Below are 22084 nucleotides of genomic sequence, written 5' to 3' on the forward strand. Positions count from 1 at the left end.
CCGCTGCTTGCGGAGAGGTCCGCGAAGCCTGGACGCGCTGAGCTCAGCGCGCCCAGGCTTCGGCATGCAGGCACCTCTCCGCAAGCAGCGGGAACGCTCCCGCTGCTTGCGGAGAGGTCCGCGAAGCCTGGACGCGCTGAGCTCAGCGCGCCCAGGCTTCGGCATGCAGGCACCTCTCCGCAAGCAGCGGGAACGCTCCCGCTGCTTGCGGAGAGGTCCGCGAAGCCTGGACGCGCTGAGCTCAGCGCGCCCAGGCTTCGGCATGCAGGCACCTCTCCGCAAGCAGCGGGAACGCTCCCGCTGCTTGCGGAGAGGTCCGCGAAGCCTGGACGCGCTGAGCTCAGCGCGCCCAGGCTTCGGCATGCAGGCACCTCTCCGCAAGCAGCGGGAGCCCAGCAAGCAGCGGGAGCCCGGTGTCCGCGAGACAGCGGACGAGGAGGAGGCCGGCATGTCCGGGCAGCAGCATGGAGCCTTGCATGTCCTTTCAGCCCCGCACCCGCCGCAGACCCCTTCCTATGCCACTGGTAGCTAGGCGAGGCGGGGGGCACTGGGCGCCACACCTCGGCGCCTGCAGCGTGCCTGAGTCATGCGTCTGCGGGCGAACTGCCCGCAAGCTCCGCTCTGGCCTCTGCCCACCGCCTCAGCCTCCCTACAGCTGAGGGGGAGGCTGCAGCGAGGCTCCACGCAGCGCGCCCTGCCATGGCTCGCCCCCATGGCACTCGCCCTTGGCTGCAGGACGCGCGCGCCGCCCCGGGCCCCTGAGCGGCTAGCTGCGCCGCTGCGCTGAGCGCAAGGAATACGTCCTCTCCGAGTTCGGCGTTGTCTTCGTGGGCAGCGCGAACCGCATCTCCAGCTTCGGGTGGAACTTTGGCCAGGTAGGGGGAAGCCTTTGGGCGGGGGGGGGTGGAGACCGGGGTGGGGAGGGGTTAGGAGAGACGCTACCGGCGCCGTCCAGAAATGCCCAGAGCAACTGGAGCTCAGCTACGCGCACACAAGCGCCCTCCAAATCCCGTTTCCCACCCCTTTCTCAAAAGAAGAGAGAAAAAATGGGTCCTGGGTGTGAAACCAAAGGACCTTTCCAGCTCCTCCTCAATTCCAGGTGTGGATGGCAATGCCTCGTGTAACCTCCCCCGCGACCAGAGCACACTTCCTAGGCTGGTTGGACGGTCCCTGGGGGTCTTCGGGTTGCCATATTTTGAAGAGCAAAAAACAGGACACATTTGTCGACTTCTGCTTTTAGCTATGGATCAGTGGCCTAGCGTGGGGGGTGCAGGGGGGGCCGGCCACACCGGGCGCAACATCTGGGGGTTAGTGTTAGGGGGCGCAAATCCACAGGTTAGGGGGCGCAAATTACTTGCATTGCCCCGGGTGCTGACAACCCACGCTACGCCACTGCGGCCCTGAACGAGCAGGAGAAGGAGCTCAAGTGACGCTGCGCGCTGACGTCACGGGGCTGTAATGGTGGTGTGCCTCGATATTTTTTTCATCAAACAAGTGTGCCTTTGCCCAAAAAAGGTTGGGAAACACTGCTTCAGACCATATTTTGCACTCTCCTTTTTCACCCTTATTAAAAGGTTCTTTAATTCCTCCTCACTTTCTGCCATCAAGGTTGTGTCATCTGCAAACCTGAGGTAGTTGATATTTCTTCTGGCAATCTTAATTCCAGTTTGGGATTAATCTAGTCCAGCCTTTCACATGATGAATTGTGCATATAGGTTAAATAATCAGGGAGACAATATACAGCTTTGTCATACTCTTTTCCCAATTTTGAACCAATCAGTTATTCCATATCCGGTTCTAACTGTAGCTTCTTGTCCCACATAGAGATTTCTCAGGAGACAGATGAGGTGATCAGGCACTCCCATTTCTTTAAGAACTTACCATAGTTTGCTGTGGTCGACACAGTCAAATGCTTTTGCATAGTCAGTGAAGCAGAAGTAGATGTTTTTCTGGATTTCTCTAGCTTTCTTCATAATCCAACGCATGTTTGCAATTTGGTCTCTCTTAGTAGAATATAATTCATCCAATGGATAATTAGGAAAATTGACTTCATGCAGAAAGTTACTTATTGCTTTTGGTCAATTTCTCCCTCTGTAGAGTTTATATTCTGAAGCTAGTGTACAATGGAAATATGAAAAAGTATCAGGGTAGGGAGAAATAGGCTCTAAATGGCGGAAACATCATTTAAAATGCTGTCCAGTATCATTGTCTGGAATCAAAATCTCCTCAATAAATTTCCTGAGGAAGTAACACATTTGTAACTCAAGGTAAAAAGACTGTTTATGGCATGCACCACCACAAAAGCTTCCTTGGAAGGTTGAGGCAGACCCCAGTACAGATTTAAGGTGATTGTCTGGGGAAAGTCCAAGTCCTTGCACAAATGGGACATCATTGAATATAAAACCAAAGCATTTAAGCATGCATATATACTTGGCATGAAAGACCTTCTGTCTGAATAAAGTTGATAGTCCTTGCCAGGAGCCTTTGCATAGAACAGGAGTGGGAAAACTCTGGCCTGGGGGTCAGTTGTGCTCCTCCAGGCCTCACTGGCTCTTGGGAATCTCCCTGGGCAACAGCTATTATCAGTCCTTCTTTGCAGCCTCCTTGAGGGTTTTGCCTGATTGGAATTTGTCCTTGAACTCTCTGGTAATGCTTCCTGCTTGTCTAGTTGGAGGATAGGGTCAATGTGTGTTAGTAGAAATTAGCCTTCTGTGTTCATATTTGTTGTTCCATCCACTTTTGCCACTGGGCCTGTCCACCAACGGCCTGTGGCTTCCGGAAGGTTGACCAGAAAGGAATCCAGTTCTCTGTCTGGAAAAGCTTTGCTCCCCTTCCTACTGTAGAGGATTGTTCCTTCAGTGGTATAATATGTTGTCATGTTAATAAGGGTCTTAAAAACAAAACAAAAAATAAAGATACTCTATCGTTAATCAGCCTGAAAGTCAGGGTGTGTAGGAAGTACAGGTAGCTACTATTATCCATGCACACACAGTACACATTTAAAGTTTCTAGGTAATAATGGAAATTGCATTATTGTATGTAGCACAGTTATTTCAGCATATATTCATTTTTTTATTTACTGGTGTAAAATTGTTTTGCAGAGACTAAACTACAGGAGCTAGCTAAGCAAAATGAACTCTTTACTAAAGAACTAGAGGAAACAGTAAATGATATGGCAAAAGTAAAGCATCGTGTTTCAGAAAGAGCAACTCTAGCTGGAAAATCTCCTGGTGAGTAGGGACTGGGGGCCAAAGCAGATGCTTCCAAGAAAAGTGGCATGGAACTAGGTTCCCCCCCTTACTTGCAATCAGGGGGTGGAGATGACAGCAGTTCTTATTGGGAAGGCCTCCTCAGGTATATGAGGAGAGAAGAGATGTCTCTCCCCTCTCCTGCTTGCTTGGGACAACCCCCTTTTCCAGGGCCAACCCACCCATGAGACAGACTGAACAACTGTCTTGGGTGGGTGGTAGAACCCCACTGATAGAGTGCCTGAGTGGGTGCTTCCTCTGCTGCTGCTGCTAGTGCTACCAGAGAAGTGAGGAGCTTCAGCTTCAGCAGATGGTTCTGGCAAGCTCTCATGAGCTCTTTTGACAGTATGTATAAAAAAGAACTAATAAATATGAAAGAAAAAGGATGTGCAGAAAAGTTTTAGCTTGGTGGATCAGTACTCCCTAAACTTAATCATAATGAGAGGGTTCACCCAGAAACAGTAGTAATCAGCAGTGCAAAAGTGCTCTACTTACCAGGCTTCCTAATGCCAGTGCTGGTGAGAAGGTTGGTGTGGTCCAAGTGCATCAATCTGCTGCTTCTGCTGGTGCAGCCACACTGACCTCTCCACTCCCCCATGCCTCTCCATAATCAGCAGCCATTTGGGCATTGGAGAGCCAGATAAGCAGCATAGTCCCATCCTGTCCACTGACTACTACTGCCTAGCTGTACCATCTCTTCTTTTGGCTTGAAAAGGAAGAAAAATGATAACTTGGCTGACTCAGCAGCACTGATGATCCGTGCAAGAGAATTTATACATAGCCTCCTGTTTGCAACAACTGGGAGAACAGGGAATTAGCATATTTTTTACTGTTGTAATTTAGAGCACTGATGGGGAACTTGTGGCCCTCCAAATGTTTGACTACAATTTCCATCATCCTGGCCATAGGTCATGCTGGCTTGGGGTTAATGAGAATTGTGGCTCCAAACATCTGGAAGGTACCATGTTGGGCAAGGCCCAAACTTGATCTGTGTGATACTGTCATACTTGATCTGTGTGATACTGTCAGGGACTTATGCCACATTGAGGTTACTTTGCCACATTCCCACAAGGGTTTCATTATGCTCCTTTGCCTTTTTATAAGATCTGCAATGAGAGATAAAGAGTTCGTTATTTCTGTGAAATAATTCCATGTTTAAGTCCTTTTATTTTACGTGAGCAATTATGAGTTTAGAAATTATTCTTCAAATATATGTATAATATTTCTGCAGAAAGGGAATTATATGAGCTGTCTGCAAAGAAGCAAGAGTTACAGCAAAAGTTGGAATCCAATCAGAAGGAGCTACTAGAAGCTCAGGCTCTTGCAATTGCTGAGCCAGGCAGTATCAGTGGTATGTATGATGTGATTTCTCATGCTGTTATCTATAGCATGACTTGAATTTATCCTTGAGCTCTCTGATAATGCTTCTTGCTTGCCTAGTTTGAGGAGTTTGTTTGTGTGTGTAGAAACTAGTCTGGCCTACTGTATTCTTATTTGTTGTTCTGCCCACTGGGCCCACCCACCAATGTGTTAGTAAGGGGCTTTTAAAAAACAAAAACAAAAATATTATAGTTAAAAGAAAATTTACTCAGCCTGAAAGTCAAGGTTTGTAGGAAGTAAAGTGCAACTAGTAATATAAATGCATATACAGTACACATTTAAAGTTTCCAGGTAATAAAGGAATTTGCACTAATGCGTGTAGCAAGTTATTTCAGCCTATATTTTGTTATCATCTGGTGTGAAATTATTTTGCAGAGACTAAACTACAGGAGCTAGCTGAGCAAAAAGAACTATTGTCTAAAGAACTAGAGGAAACAGTATGTGATATAGAAGAAGCAAAGGATCGTGTTTCAGAAAGAGCAACTCTAGCTGGAAAACCTCCTGGTGAGTGGAAATGGAGGGCCAAAGCAGAAACTTGCTAGAAATGTAGCATACAACTAGTTATTTTCTTACTGTCAGGAAGACAGCAGTTTGTATTGGAAATGCAGTACAGTATGTGAGGAAGGAAGATATGTATGTTCCCTTTCTGGCTTGTTTGGGATAACCCTTGCAGCTAGAAGTCTTAGGGGGAAAACCCCATTTGCACCTGCGGAAACTTTCTCCCTAAGGCTTTGGCCGTGTGTTGGGGTGAAGCTAGAGAGGATTCATTCTTATCTTACTGCATATGTAGCAAACATGTAGGATTGCTGTTAATTATATTGATTTTTTGTTAAGGCATTTGTGCTATTTTATCCAACCCTTTTGGGTTTTATCAAACCCGATAAGAATCACAGACTCATAGAATTGTAAAGTTGAAAGGAACTATGCGTGTTATCTAATCCAATCCCCTGCAATTCAAAAATCTTTTGCCCAACATGGAGCTCAAACCCACATCCCTGAGATTAAGGGATTCGTTTTCAAGAGATGATTCCAAGCCATTTCTTTCTGCAGATATGGAATTGCAACAACTATTGATGAAGAAGGAAGGGTTAAAGGAAAAGTTGGAATTGAACCAGAAAGAGTTGGAAGAAGCCCAAGCCCTTGCAGCTGCTGAGCCTGGCAGTATCAGTGGTAGGTTTGCTATGATTCTTCATTTTGCCAACTAAAGTTTTGACATTAAGCTAAACTGAAAACCTTATGTTCAACGCTAAGCATCCATTGAATGGCTGTAGATTATTTTTGCATTAAGACCTGCACAGGTTTAAGATGCTGCACAGTTTGAAAAAAGGACCAATGCTTATTTTTATGTAAGTGCAATACAGCTGAAAAGAACTTGAACCATGTGAAAAACCTTATGAGCCATATCTGTCCTTAGAGTTCAGTTTTCCACCAAGGCTGGTGCTGTTTTTATGTTTTATTTTATGTTTTATTTTATTTATTACATTTCTATACTACCCTTCATCCGAGGATCACAGGGTTATTTACAGTATAAAAACACAAAAATACCTAACATTGGTGGTATCTGTCTGTCTCAGGAGACATTGGAGTGTGCCTCCAGGGATGAAGTCAAACCACTGCATTAGCAGCACCAAAGTGACCTTTCCAGTGCTAAAGCCTGGGCAGTGTGTATGGAAATCCTGGACTGCCAAGATGGCAAGACCCACCTCTTGGCCTCACTGTGGTCCAATGGAAAGCAGAGCAATATGTTTGGCACCAACTTGGCTGCATTAGTTTCTACATTCTATTGGATGTTTTATGTTTATGTTTTTATGTTGTTCACATTGCTTCATGATTACTTTTAATAATAAACAGTTAATAAATATTTTAAAATAAATAACAAATAAATACCCCCATTGGTAATGAAGATCATTAGACTGGGATCTTGCTCCACCCTGTGGCCAAATGTGGGAAAGATGAACTGAGGAAAGCAGACTGATGTCTCTCAGTGTTGTTTTGGGTGGCACTTATGGTACATCTACCCACAGGGTGTCTGAATTGAATGCACATTCTGTAGTTAAACCTCTTTGTGCATTTCATACAGAGAATAGTTTGAGGACAGATACATCTTTCATTCCAAAAGTAATGCCATGCTTTCATACACAAGAGGAGTTGATTTTGCTAACCCTTTGTCCTGTGCCATCAAATCAGTCAGAAAGAGCATGACACACTTTAGTTGTCTTCCAGGCAGTAAAGGTATATAAAGGTAAAGGTACCCCTGACCGTTAGGTCCAGTCGCGGAGGACTCTGGGGTTGCGCGCTCATCTCGCTCTATAGGCTGAGGGAGCCGGCGTTTGTCCGCAGACAGCGTCCGGGTCATGTGGCCAGCATGACTAAACTACTTCTGGTGAACCAGAGCAGGGCACAGAAACCTGGTTGACCTTCCCGCCGGAGCGGTACCTATTTATCTACTTGCACTTGACGTGCTTTCGAACTGCTTAGTGGGCAGGAGCAGGGACCAAACAATGGGAGCTCACCCCGTCACGGGGATTCGAACTGCCGACCTTCCAATCAGCCAGCCCTAGGCTCTGTGGTAGACCACAGCACCACCCGCGTCCCACTGTAAAGGTATATAGAGAGAACAAAATAAACTAAGGGAGATTGCCTTTTTGTATCCTTTCACAACTTTAGGGAGGAAGATGATAAATACAAGATTATCATGTTGGATTAGAGCACATACTATTAAGGTTTATAAGTACATTCCACCAGTGACAGTACATTCCACAAGGATAGCAGCTACATCTGCAATATTTGCAATGAGTGCACCATTAGTTGAGGTATGGTAGGCAGCAACCTGGACATCTCCCAGCACATTTGTAAATCATTATAAGTATGCTTCTGCAGAAGCTGCATTTAGAAGTAAAGTACTATGGCAAGTTCTTCTATCTTAAGCAGCCATTTAGATGGCCCACACTGGTTGTTGATAGTCGTAGTACATCCCAGGCTAATGATCTTCATTACCAATCGGAGAAAGAATTATACTTAGCTTAAGGATATTTCTATCATTTTTACATTCATTTCAGTTGTTGTGGGTTTACATTTATTTACATTTGTTCAATGTAGTATTACATGTTTGTATTAGTGTTGTAATAGAATGTTGTTGTTTTCTTTATATTCTGTGATGGACGTATGAATGTGTGAATGTATTTGAGCTTGGTGAGGATGCAAACTAGTGCATTATTTGAGAGCCAACCTATTTCCCTAAGTTCATCTTTCCTGTCTTTGACCAGAAGGAGAAGCAAGATCCCAGCCTAAGATCCATTGTCCATTAGCAATGGAGAAATATCATTTATATAAATGGTTCTCAGTTAGCTAACTACTGTGGACTTCCCCCTTTCCCCCCAAAAGTCAAGCCATGGACCCCCTACTTTTGAAAATTCCGATGTCCCTATGGTAGTTCTTGTTATGTTTTTTTTTAAAAAATAATTTTTATTAAGGTTTTCCAAATTAAAACAAATAAAATCCAATTCATAAACTTTTTCCAATATCTAGGACTTCCCCTCCCCACCCCCTCTTGTGTTCCAAATCTTCCAAAAAAGCAATAATATTCAACAAATTCTTATTCCCAAAATACACTCATCATCAATAACTCAATTTATCCAAATTTCCATCCCCTAAGGTCGACCTATTCCCTTCCACGAGTTCCCCCCTTTCAAATTATAATACAGATGAAAATAGAATAAAAACAAACAATAATTTTACAACCTTTGGATTCCAAATTTCCCTCCCCTCTTTCCCTGTTGCGTTTCTCCTATCCCTCCACTTCTAATGTCTTCCTGATGAACCCACATTTCACTAAACCCACATCCCTCTGGTTCTTTACCGGTCTTTTTTTTAAATTACAGATGTCCAATCATAGAAGGAGTCTATCAAAGGGGGCCCATTTCTTCTATCCAGATTTTTATATCCAGGAGTATAAACTCCAATTTTATATCCATAAGCTTGTCAAATCTGGATATCCCTAATGTTCCCACTCCAGTTCTGTCCAGTTCTTGTTGTTTCCTTGTTCTTGTCAATCACTCTCCTCCTTTTTACTTCCCTGTTCCCTCACAGAAATGTTCTTTTTCCAAAGGCTTCTAGTGTCTCTACAGAGGCTTGTTATTCAGGAGCAAAACATTACATCATGTTCCTTTCATTTTTCAACAGATTAATCCATTGTTTCCAGTAAAGTGTAGGCCTCTGTAGACAAAATAATGTTCCATTTCTGCAGTTTCCCAGGAGATTAAAAGTTCTATCCAACTGTTCAAGTTTCCCGTCGAAAACACATGCAATGTCCCTCAGCTCCTCTAGGTGGATTACAATAACAAAGTTCCCTTCCAGATCACATCCGCCAGTCCAAATAACTTATAAATCCTTATTTGAAACAATTTATCTCCAATTTATAACAAATGTAACCGGCAAAGTCCTCATAACAAAGTCTCAATTTCATTCTTCCGTTTTGACAGCTCTTTGACAGCTGTCAAAACCTCCGTTATTCTTCTCCAGGCATTTTCACGAATCGCTCCAGGGATTCCGGGGGGGTTGCTTTTTAATCCGAATTCCACTTTTCTCCTCCAGCTCAATCTTATAAATTTCCCTCGCGAAGTTGCTAGTTCGGCAAGATAAGGTTCCTCTCGATCTTAGTTATCCAGTCCTTTGTTTTGGCTCTTCTACAATTTGGGGGGGGCTGACTTCCTTTTTTCCACCTCCCCCGTTCGCTCCAAATTCTAAAAATTTATCCCTCTTTTTAGTCCATATTCCAATTACTCACGGGTTCTTCTTTTGGGTCCAAATTTTCAATAGAAGAAGTCAGCGCTCTCCGCCGGATGGCATGCGGCTGCGCTCGGCAGGGATAGCAGAGGACTCAAAGCACCACGCTCCTCCCCGGCACCCGATCCGTAGCCTTTAAAAAGGCTCCTTCACGAATCGAGAGGGCGCTGACGGTGCCAGCCGAGTCTCCATGTCCACGGCCTCCGTGGCCGTGGTTTTTAAGGGTCCCCGCATCGCCGGTGCGGTAGGACCCAGCCCCTGCCGAGCAGGCTCCCTCCGGAGCTCGGAGGGAGCCCGCCATTCGGCGATGGCGCCGACCCGGAAGTCCCCGGTAGTTCTTGTTATGTTAAGGGTCTGTGGACCCCCTGGGTGGTTTAGGATCCATGGACCACGAATTGGGAACCATTGCTTTAGGTAATTACAATTATTTGATTACTGAGATAATGTATATAAAGTAATTTGAACAACTAGTATTATAAATGCAAATTTTAATTTTTAAAATTTCCAGATAGTGTTAACATATCAATTGCATCGTTGTATTTTGAGAAGTTTTTTCAACATATATTATTACTTTATTATGAATTGGCCTGTAATTATTTTTTAGAACATAAACTGCAGCTGCTCACTGAGCAAAGAAAGCACTTGATTGCAGATCTAAGGGAAACTGTGCATGATGTTAAAAAAGCTGAACGTCGTGCTGCAGAAAGGACTCAGCAGGAACCACCTATTGGTAGGCAAATAATTGTTTTGTTGCAAGACAGTTGTGCCGCTGTCATCAATGTGGAGATACAATGAGACATAAATTTAGCATCTTTCCACTGTTCCCGGAAGAATTTTTGTTAGCCACTTTGAAGCTTAAGGAGAGTTCGGGTGAGGAATACAAGAGAAGAAGAGTTTGGATTTGATATCCCGCTTTATCATTACCCGAAGGAGTCTCAAAGCGCCTAACATTCTCCTTTCCCTTCCTCCCCCACCACAAACACTCTGTGAGGTGAGTGGGGCTGAGAGACATCAAAGAAGTGTGACTAGCCCAAGGTCACCCAGCAGCTGCATGTGGAGGAGCGGAGACGTGAACCCGGTTCACCAGATTACGAGTCTACCGCTCTTAACCCCTACACCACACTGGTTCTCAAAGAGGATTTGTGCACAGCCTCCTCTTTCTTATTGAAAGAAATATGACAGATAAACAAAGCATTAACTGCAGGGGGCAGAGGAGCACATTGTGCTCAACTTGGACTTTGGGGTCCATCTTTTCAGATATATGTCATAGATCATAGTGGATTCTCAGAAAGCTAAAACTTCTTACAGTTACTTTGCTATAGTTCCAGAACACGGAATATGAAGACATTATTTATAATTTTGTAATAAAAATATAATTTATGAATAATTTTTGCCTTTTAAACTGTTTTCAAAAAATGATTCCAAAAATGATTCCAAATTTCTCTTTGCAGAAATGGAATTGTACAGTTTATCAATTAAGAAGGAAATGTTGCAGGAAATGTTGGAAGCCAACCAGAAAGAGCTAGAAGAAGCCCAGGCTCTTGCAGCTGCTGAACCAGGCAGTGTCAGTGGTAGGTTTGCTATGATTTATCAAACTTGCAAGCAACCATTATACACTTTTAGATGCTTAATGCTTCATTAATGTATATCAAAGTTTGGTCTGATATAGTGTGGAATTATTTTTAGAGCATAAACTACAGGAGCTTGCTGAGCAAAGAAAAAAACTGACTGCAGAACTAAAAGCAACAGTATACAATATTAAAAAAACACAACGCCGTGCTTCACAAAGAGCTGCACTTGAAGCACCTGCAGGTATGTATGGTATGAAAGATAAATAGTTTTTGAAATGCACCTGCTTCAGTGTTGCAAGCCCGATCGTCACTGTGCCTGTCAGAGAGAGGAGACACCTTTCCATCCTGCATGGATTGCACTACATCAGAGAATTAAGAAATCATCAGTGAAATAGTTACAATCTAAAAAACAACTAAAAATTAAGCTAAACTTTACAATTATAGCAAAATACATATTATATGATTAACAAATCTATATGGCATTTATAAACTATAAAACAATGATAACATTATCAAAAGGGCAACTAAAAAAAATAAGCTAAGCACTGTTAAGTTCATACACACACTCCCTACGCCCCCATGACTCACATTCTTTCACTCTGTTCAGTTCATTAAAGTACACATAATTCCCATGGTTAAGCCAGTTCAATCTGATGCTGAACTGGGTAGTAGGCACTGGTGGAGATGGTAAGGTAGATGTTGACTCCTAAGAGCCGGACCAGGTGCTGTTTATGAGGAACTCTTCCACGTCACTCTCAATATTTAGGAAGTCCATTCCCACTCAAAGTCTGAGGTGAGCCTTTCCCTCTGGAGCAATGAGTCATGGCTGCACTCAGTGTAGAGGCTGACTAGGAGGTCTAGCAGTGCTTCTATTCTCAGGCTGCTTTCACTGCACTGCAGCCTGTCCACCAACTGCTGCTTTAGCTTCTTTACTGACATGGTGGAGGAGAAGGCAGGCACATATGTGACTTACAATTTTATGCTGGATTTGAGGGGCTCCCTTGTGGGTGGGGTGAAGAGGATCAATAAATATTCATATGATGAAAAAGTTGATTTATCATTTTTATGAAATAAGGCAGCTTTTGAGAATCTTTCTTTGTACAGTGGTGCCTCGGGTTACATACACTTCAGGTTACAGACTCCGCTAACCCAGAAATATTACCTTGGGTTAAGAACTTTGCTTCAGGATGAGAACAGTAATCGTGCAGCGGTGGCGCAGTGGCAGCAGGAGGCCCCATTAGCTAAAGTGGTCCTTTAGGTTAAGAACAGTTTCAGGTTAAGAACATACCTCCAGAATGAATTAAGTTCTTAACCCGAGGTACCACTGTATTACAAGCTTTTGTGACTAAATAAGGATGCTTGAATTTCACCCCCAAAAGATAACTCAAAAACATTTCTGTTCACAGAAAGAGAATTATTTGAACTAGCTGTTAAGAAGCAGCTTTTACAGGCCAACTTGGAATCCAATTGGAAAGAGCTCCAGGAAGCTCAGGCTCTTGCAGTTGCTGAACCAGGCAGTATCAGCGGTATGTTTGCTGTGGTTTCTCATGTTATCAGCTACAGTTTTAAAATGTAAATTTAAAATGTGGATTTAAGGTATTTCTTACAGTTAAGATTATGTTCAATTTTAATGGGGCTTTGTGTGAGTGTAGAGGATTGTTTTTTCCTATAAGACTTGCATATTCTAATATGCTACACCATGTCAATAAGGACCATTGCTTGTTTGTATACAAAGGTATTGTGGTTCAAAATAAAAGTTTAATCATCATAAAAGCCAGGTTTTAGAAACCATATTTATCGATACTTATCAGAATAGGTTTCTTGTTAAGAATAATGATGTTACAATTCAGTCTCTCTGAAACAGTTTCTTCAGATACATCTTACCATGTAATTGTTTAATATTGATGAGTCTTTGAAAGCTGCTCTTATTACTGAGATAAGGTGTATGACTTAATTTGAGTAGCTAGCACTATAAATGCAAATACTGATATTTAAGATTTCTGGTATAATACTGCATACCAATTGCATAGTAATATTTTGTGTAGTTTTTAAAGCATACGTTATTATTTGTAATGTGTTGTTCTTTAATTATTTTGTAGAACATAAACTACAGCAGCTCATTGAACATAGAAGACACTTGACTGCAGATCTAAATGAAACTATACATGATATGCAAAATGCTGAACGACGTGTTTCAGAAGGGGCTCAGCTGAAACAAGTCCCTGGTAGTTAATGATTAATATTATATAGTTTATATCACCGTATTCATATTGCCTCAAGTGTTGCAAGACAGTTGCATCCCCTATCACCAATGTAAACATCAGAGGAAGAGGAGACATAAACCATGTATCCTCCCATTGTTCCTGATTCAGTTTTAAATCTTGTTAATAACTTTGCAGTTTGCAAATGGTATATAAACAATTATTAATGATTAGTTAATAAATTCACTAAAACAGAGGTGTGACAGAGGTGGTCTAAACCCTCAGGTCTGTTCAAATTTTATCTTCTGGCAGATAATTTACTAGGAAGTGCTCACTTTCCCCCCATCCTCCTTCATTTCAGTGATAAATATGTATGTGAAGTACACTATGTACATTAACCATCCTGATTCCATTCTGCTGCTGCTGTAACAAAACATTAACTTGAAAGAAAGAGGGTGGACTTTGTGCTCCCCTCAGACATCCTAAGGAGCCCATCTTTTCACACTTCTCTCACAGATCATCATGGTGGATTCTCAGAGATTTAAAACCTCTTGAAGTTACTTTGCTACATTCCCAAATCAATTTTGTTTAACTCCTTCACTTTGTCTTGCAATAGTCATTGACAAATGAAGTAATTTGTAATTTTTAAAGAAAATTACCATTTATGAATACTTCTGCATGTTATCCAACCCTTTTGGATTTTATCAAACCTGATAAGGAATGATCACATTAAACTGTTTTCAATAGATGATTGCAAACCATTTCTTTTTGCAGAGATTGAATTGTATGAACTGTCAGCAAAAAAGGAATTGTTGCAGGAAAAGTTGGAATCCAACCAGAAAGAGCTAGAAGCAGCCCAGGCTCTTGCAGCTGCTGAACCAGGCAGTGTTAATGGTAGGTTTTCTGTGATTTTTCATACTATGAATGGCTTGACTTATACCTCCTTCTTTATAAATTATTTTATTTATTAGATTTTTAAAATATATTATAAAAACATATAATTTAAAAAAAAATTAGAAGTGACACACTGTGTTTATGAATATGAAGTAATTCAATCATTCAACTAGCATATAAAATTAAATATTACTATTTAAAATTTGCTTGTAATGTTACATATTAATTGCACTGTTGTTGTTTTAGTAATTTCAGAATATATTTAAATTGAGTATGAAATTATCTGAAATTATTTTTAGAGCATAAATTACAGGAGCTTGTTGAGCAAAGAAGAAATTTGACTGCGGACCTAAATTCAACAGTTTCAAGTATACAAAAAGCACAGCGCCGTACCTCTGAAGCACTTCGATTTGAACCACCTGTTGGTATGTATGGAATGAAATACATACAGTATTTGAAATGCACCTAGCATGCATATTGCTGCAGTATTGCAAGCCCAATCATGACTGCGTAACTTGAAGTAACACTGGTCACGGCTTTTTCCCAGCCAGAACTCATCGAAACTTAGTTCCAGCACCTCTCAGGTAGACACAGTTACCACTAGAGGACAAGGGAGGTGTTCATGGTGGATTCCAGCACCACTTTTTCTAGAAAAATAGCACGAACTATTTTTCTATTTAACTAAACTTAAGTTAACTTTAGTTAACTATTTAACTAAAGGAACAGTATTGCACTTTATAAAGAGCTCAATTTGAACAATTTGATGGTATGAAGACAATAAAAGATGTATAGTTTTTGAAAAAAACACCAAACATTTAATCAAGAGTGGGCAGCACAATGGCAGCTGCTGCAACACTGTATCAGGATAGGCAGGATGATAACCAGACTGTGGCTTTATGGACGCATTGGCAGAGCCAATCTGATGCTCCTACCAGAATATTCATGCAACTTCAACCTTACTATATCCTGGTCCTATCATCACACTATCAGAGTAAACAGCAGTGACTACCTTACCACACCACTATACCACCCTGGGTACTCCTGTCCTGATGTATGTTGACAAAAATGCAACAACTAAAGCAAGTGAGTGATGTTCCTGAACAAATGTCCTGGACCTCTATGTCAGTTTATTTATGTACTACGTTTCCCACAAAAAATCTGTGCTCCAAGTGATTCACATAAAAACAAACATTTTAAATACAGTAGTATTGTTGAATTGCCTAATAAACAATATAACTTTTTTAAAAAACCAACCATTATCATCCCCCCCACTAATGTCAAATATAGCCCCTCTCCCCTCACAGTTCCTCTAGAAAGTTCCCCTATGAAGGCTCCTATGACTAGAGGGTGGAAACAGTCTTATTCTGGTGGCAAAGTCTCCCTCCCTCCCTTCACTTTTCATTTTCATTTAGAAAATATTTGTTGCTTTCCCAATCATGCTTCTGCACTACCAAGATCTAAACCATAGTTTGGCTTTACAATTACGTGTGAATCTGGCCTTGGAGTTTGACTCCCCCAAATAAACCTTGAGCAGCAAACCATAAACAGTAAATCATGAGCAGTAAGCCAAGTACAAACCATGGTTACTGTTTATGGTTTGTCTAAAGTGAAACAAACTATGAGTCCAGGTTTGCACAGAACATTAAGCCAAACCATGGCTTAGCTCCTGGTAACACAGCAGGAAGAGGACCAGGGGAGCACCAAAGTGGCTGCCATTTTCTGAATGTGCATCAGCATGCTTGCTTGTTCCTACTGAAGTGTAATTTGGCTTAGCATTACCAGTGAACAGATACAAGAGGATCAGAAATCACCTAGTACCATGGCTGGCAAGTTCTCTTGTGTGTTTTAGGAGGTGATGGTGGCATATGTAGGAATAACGAAGGATGATGGGAGGTTGGATGCAAGTGACCTGTGCAGGAGCAAGCTGAAATGCAAGCCTCGCAGAGCCTCTTTTTATTAGCAGAAGTCAACAATTGGAAATAGTAGTGAAACCACTCTGAACATGATGTGTTTCCATCTAAGCACATTTCCAGCATTATCAAATACACGTGTTAGCAGGTGTTTCCCTAAAATGTTCCGCGATACTTGATTACATCTGCGTCCCTGGTCATGCTCCAGCCAAGCGTTATGTCTAGTAACCAAATATGTGAGAGGACAAATGGTCAGGGGAATAACCCTGTTTGCTAGCCAAGAGGCCACAAGTTCATGGAGAGTGGGTGTGAGGCTCCTTGGCACGCTGTGGCATACAGGGTGCAAGGTGTGCCTCAGCACAAGCGGAACGTTACCTCCATATCTCCAAAAGGTCAGGGGGAAACCCTGTCTTCTAGCCAAGAGGCGAAAGTCTGGGGAGTGTGGGTGCGAGGCTCCTTGGCACATTGTGGCATGCCGGGTGCGAGGTGTGCCTCAGCACAGGTGGAGCCACACCTTCACAGGCATATTTGCAGATCTATGCCCTAGATTCTGGCGCATACGTCTGTCAATATAGTAGACATTTTCATAGGCTTAAGTTCACAAAAAGTTGCTTTGCAATATTTCACAATCATTTCCTTTAGCCTTTCTTCCTTAAAATGTCTAATCTGCAATTACAGATGGAAAGTTTTTTCCATTTCTTTGAAATAGTTAAGTTTTTGAGTATATTTTTCTTGTGTGACTTTGTGACCAATAAGGACACTTGAAATTGTTTTTGAAGACATAACTCAAAAACATTTCTGTTCACAGAAAAAGAATTATTTGAATTGGCTGTTAAGAAGCAGCGTTTACAGGCCAACTTGGAATCCAATTGGAAAGAGCTACAGGAAGCTCAGACACTTGCAGCTACTGAACCAGGCAGTATCAGTGGTACGTTTGCTGTAATATTTCATGTTTCAGTTACAGATAGGTAGCCGTGTTGGTCTGCCATAGTCAAAACAAAAAAAATTCCTTCCAGTAGCACCTTAAAGACCAACTAAGTTAGTTCTTGGTATGAGCTTTCGTGAAGAAGTGTGCATGCACACGAAAGCTCATACCAAGAACTAACTTAGTTGGTCTTTAAGGTGCTACTGGAAGGAATATTTCATGTTGTTAGATATACTTTTAAAACATATCTACTTTGGATTTCAGGTCATTTCAATACAATTGAGCTTAAATGCTAACATGGCTTATTCATACTGATGAGTCTAGAAGGCTGCTGTTCTGATTACTGAGATAAGATGTATGATGGAATTTGAGCAACTAGCATTATAAATGTAAATATTTATTTTAAAAAACCCAGTTAATGCTACATACGTGTTGCATAATAATATTTTGTGTAGTTTTTTCAGCATACATTAATTATTATTTTGTAGAACATAAACTACAGCAGCTCACTGAGGAAAGAAGACTCATGACTCAAGATCTAAAGGAAACTATGAACAATATGCGAAATGCTGAACGCCGTGCTTCAGAAAGGGCTCTGATTGAAACACCCACTGGTAGGTAGATAATAATGAATGATGTATAATACTATGGTATTCATAGTATTACTTCAGTGTTTCAAGACCCCTGTTATCAATGTGAAGAGCAGGAGTAGAAGTTAATCAAGTGAGTCCCTTTTCATTGTTCTTGGATAAGTTTTAGGTCTGTGAGCACTTAAAAAGGGAAGCTGTGATTACTAAGATCCAGCATGGGGTTCTCAAAAACAAGTTGTGCCAGATTAATCTCACTTATTCTTTTCCTTAGTTACAAGCTTGATAGATCAGAGGACTACTATGGACGTAGTGTATCTTTATTTCAGTAAGGCTTCTGATGAAGTCCCCCAAGATATTTGTGCAGAGAAGCTGGCAAAATGTGGACTGGACAAGATAACAGTTAGGTGGATTTGTAGCTGGTTGACTGACTGAACTTAAAGAGTACTCACTAACGATTCCTCATCAGCCTGGAAAAAAGTGACAAGTGCGGTACTGCAGGGTCCTATCCTGGGACTGTTGTTGTTCAACATCTTTATAAATGACTTGGACGAAGGAATTGAGGGGATGCTAATCAAATTTGCAGATGAGACCAAACTGAGAGGACTAGCTAATGCCACAGAAGACAGAATGGGGTTCAAAATGACCTTAACAGATTGGAGAACTGGGTCAAAACTAACTAACAATAGGGACAAATGTAACATTCTGCACAGGCAGGAATAACCACCTGCACCAATATAAGATGGGGGATACCTGGCTTGCCAGTAGTACATGTGAAAAGGATCTAGGGCTCTTAGTAAACCCCAAGGGTAACATGAGTCAAAAGTGTGATGCAGCAGCAAGAAAACCTAATGCTATTCTAGGCTCCATCAACAGAGGTATAGTGTTCCAATCAAGGGAAGTAATAGTCCCGCTCTATTCTGCCTTAGTCAGATCACACCTGAGGTTCTCTGTCCAGTTCTGGGCACCACAATTTAAGAAGGATCTTGACAAGCTGGAACTCGTACAGAGAAGGATGACCAAGATGCTGAATGGTCTGTTAACCAAGCCTCATGAAGAATGGTTGAAGGAATTGCATATGTTTGGCCTGGTAAAGATGAGACTGAGAGAAGATATGATAGCCATCTTCAAATATCTAAATGGCTGTCACATGGAAGATGGAGCTAGCTTGTTTTTTCCTGCTCCAGAAGATAGGGCCCAAACCAATGACTTCTAGCTACAAGAAAGGAGATTCTGACTAAACATCAGGAAGAATGTTCTGACAGTAAGAATTGTATCACAGTGGAACAGACTCCAAGGAGAAGTAATGGACTCTCTTTCCTTGGAGGTTTTAAAGCAGAGGTTTGATGGCCCTCTGTCATGTATGATCAAGTTGAGATTCCTGCATGCAGGTGGTTGGACTAGATGACCCTTAGGGTCCATTCCAACTCTACAATTCTATGATTCCTTTGCAATATAAAAACAGAATAAAATACAACTAATAATGATTGATTGATTAAAACACCACTCATTTTGTAGCAAAAGTGTTCTTCACTCCAGGTCAGTACTTCTCAAATTTTATCACTTTCCACAGCCTTTATGAGGAAATGTTCACTTTTTTGGTCTCAAAAATTAAATTCTGCACACCCTCAAACAAAAAAGAGTTACTGGTAGTTGCACAATTAGGCAATTTTATACCTTGAAATTAATGCTCTTACAGCCATCTTCACTTTTGATAGTTCACTGTGTGCATTGCATTTATATCACATTCAGTAACTTTCATTTCAGTTTCCCATCTGTTTTCCATGCTTTTTCTCTGACACATTGGGAGGCAATCCTTATAGATTAAAAATAATGAGAAACTCCAGAGTTTCATGTTTTTAATTTATGAAGCTACAGAAGATAGATTATTCATTATTTATTTAAAAGAATTTATAGCTTACTTTTCAGCCAGAAAAGTCTTTACAATCTAAAAGATACAGCTTACAATGAAGAGGGATTGGAAGGAAGGAGGAAAAACTGTGGTAATGAGGATTGGTTTAGTTGTCCAGATGGATTATTTTATCTTGTTTTATTACATTTATATATTGCCTTTATTCCCTCATCTAAGTGTTTTGTGGATGGGAATATAAATATTCAGTGACTTCAGGATTAGTCTGTTTCTTATGCCCTTATATCAGGACAACATGATTTCTCATAAGCTCCTGTAGTGAATGTTGTGTTGGGGGCCACTTTGGTATACTTCCAGAATGATTTCAGTTAGCTTCTTCATCCTTTCATATATGCAATCTGCAATGTATTTCTATGAAATAATCAAGTTTTTAAAATGATTTTTATTTATTTTATGCTAATATGCTAGAAATAAGGACATTTGAAATAGTTTTTCAAGGGGCAATTCTGAAATATTTCTGTTCACAGGAAGGAAGTTCTATGATCTCTTGGAGAAGAAGCAGCAGTTGCAGGCAGATTTGGAATCCAACTGGGAAAAGCTACAAGAAGCTGAGGCTCTTGTAGCTACCCAGCCAGGAATTATCAGTGGTAAGTGGGCTGTGATCACTAATGCTTTTAATTACAATCTTAAATATATTTAGTTGAAGAGGCAAGCCATCGCCTTAGCTGCCTTGCCAATACGTTTGTCCAGCTCAGCATTGATGGAGAGATTACTGAAGTTATAGTGGAATCCAATTAAACAAAATAGTCTGCCACCTCAAGTGTGTGGTCACCAATGCTGATTCATAGAGTGCTGGTGAGGTCCTGACCCAAGATGTTGGTCTTCATCAGGCTGATGGTAGGGCCAAATTTTATGCAGGCTTGGGCAAAATGGTTGATGAGTCACTGTAGAGCTTCTTCGGAGTGTGCTATCAAGGTTGCAAACAACATCTCTCAGGTAAGGATCTGCTGCACTTTTGTTTTGGTGTGGAGATGTGCCAGGTCACTTCATATGGATGTACACACCATCTTCAGTTGAGCTGAAGGCATATGAGAGCAATAGGGAGAAGAATATGTCAAAGAGGGTTGGGGTGGGTATTCAGCCCTGTTTCACACTGCTCATTATAGGGAAGGCATCTGGGGATGAGCCGTCATATTGGACGGTGCCACGCATGTTGTTGTGGAAGGACACAATCATCTTGAGAATCTTAGGTTGGCATCCTATCTTGTTGAGCTTTGTGAAGTGTCATTTTCAGCTGACAAGGTCAAAGGCCTTCATCAGGTCTGTGAAGGTGATATACAAAGGGCTCTTAGCATTTCTCCTGCAGCTGGTGCAGTGAGAAAATCACTCTCTCTCACTGGCTGGAAGAGCAGAGCAGATCAGGCAGGGACTAGGATGGTGCCAGCAGGTCTCACTGATCCTTCTGTGCTTAGTTCTCCTAATCCATGCAAAGATGCATTGTTACAGTTCAAGAGCACATTCTGGCCATGCAAAACTGCTTGAGAAGAGCACAAATTAGAGCTGGTGGCAGGTGTGGCCCTGGGAGAATCTCAAGAGCTTGAAGAGGATTGGAAGGCAGCATTTAGCTCTAGGGCAGTGGTGGCCAAACTTGGCCCTCCAGCTATTTTTGGACTACAGTGGTCAGGGATGATGGGAATTGTAGTTCCAAAACAGCTGGAGGGCCAAGTTTGGCCACCACTGCTCATGGGCCTAACATTCACCACCTCCAATGTAATGTACATGGAATGATAGAAGTGCTCTATAAATGTTAAGCATTAGTCTCTAAAATTTTGAGATATTAAATACTAATTGCACTATTATATTTAGTGTAGTTATTTTAGCACATATTAAATGTTTTATTATGAATTGATGTGAATTTTTAATAGAGCGTAAACTAGAGGAACTGACTGAAGAAAGAAAGCGTTTGACTAAAGAACTAGATGCAACTGCAGAAGATATATTGGAAGCCCATCGCCAGGCTTCAGAAAAAGCTCTGTTTAGGAAACCTGCTGGTAAGTAGGGAATAAATGACCTTGAATATTAAAAGGGAATTTAACATGCATACTGTTTCAAAGTTCAAAGCCCAGTTATCCCATCACTGTTAAAACTGAAACCGTTGACACTGAGGTATAGAAGACATCAGTCTGACAGCCTTCTTCTGTGCCTGGATTGAGCCCCAGTGGGAATGTCACCTTCCTCCAACTACAGGAAACAAAGCAGAGTCCATTAGATGCAGCAGCCGGATAGGTTAACATCACTGTAATTTCTTTTTTGAATTTATATCCCACCCTTTCTCCTGAAGGAGCCTGGAGTAGCATGCCCATATCAAATTTCAGTGGAGAGCCCTGCATTCATCCCAGCCAGCTTGCAGCTCGATAAATTGGATGAGCTTTTAGCCAATGCTAAAAACTAAGAAAGAAAGTGGGGAGGTGTTACTGGGTGGTGGTGATTATCAGACTGAGAGGTTTTATGTTTGTATTGATTTGGAAGCATTGAGGATGGACACTATTTTTGCTAATCAAAGTAATCTCAGGGTTTACTTAGAGCAGAGAGGTCCTTGTACTGTCTGGAAATGTTCTATATGTTCCTACGAAGCCCATATTTACAGACCTCTGTTCATCATAGTGGATGTGAGTGGTATTACATATCAGAGCTTTAAGCCCACTTTATATTC

The 22084-nt window shown here is 41.6% G+C and overlaps 1 protein-coding gene across 6 annotated transcripts in view; it reads left to right on the forward strand.

Moving 5' to 3' along the window:
- CCDC7 (coiled-coil domain containing 7) overlaps positions 1-22084 on the forward strand; it is a 154177-nt gene that overhangs the window by 87926 nt on the left and 44167 nt on the right. For 4 of the 6 annotated variants that reach the window (XM_081931350.1, XM_081931346.1, XM_081931348.1 and 1 more), the window contains exons 37-50: positions 4480-4599; positions 5004-5132; positions 5679-5798; positions 10018-10143; positions 10865-10984; positions 11100-11225; positions 12391-12510; positions 13084-13209; positions 13960-14079; positions 14379-14504; positions 16798-16917; positions 17403-17528; positions 19899-20018; positions 21297-21422. In XM_081931350.1, the coding sequence (XP_081787476.1) occupies positions 4480-4599; positions 5004-5132; positions 5679-5798; positions 10018-10143; positions 10865-10984; positions 11100-11225; positions 12391-12510; positions 13084-13209; positions 13960-14079; positions 14379-14504; positions 16798-16917; positions 17403-17528; positions 19899-20018; positions 21297-21422 (1725 nt within the window). The remainder of the gene's footprint in view (positions 1-4479; positions 4600-5003; positions 5133-5678; positions 5799-10017; positions 10144-10864; positions 10985-11099; positions 11226-12390; positions 12511-13083; positions 13210-13959; positions 14080-14378; positions 14505-16797; positions 16918-17402; positions 17529-19898; positions 20019-21296; positions 21423-22084) is intronic. The other 2 variants (XM_081931349.1, XM_081931351.1) reach the window with 2 other exon arrangements.

The sequence above is a fragment of the Podarcis melisellensis genome (genome assembly GCF_964234715.1).
Source record: "Podarcis melisellensis genome assembly, chromosome: 12".
In the NCBI taxonomy this organism is placed as follows: Eukaryota; Metazoa; Chordata; class Lepidosauria; order Squamata; family Lacertidae; genus Podarcis; species Podarcis melisellensis.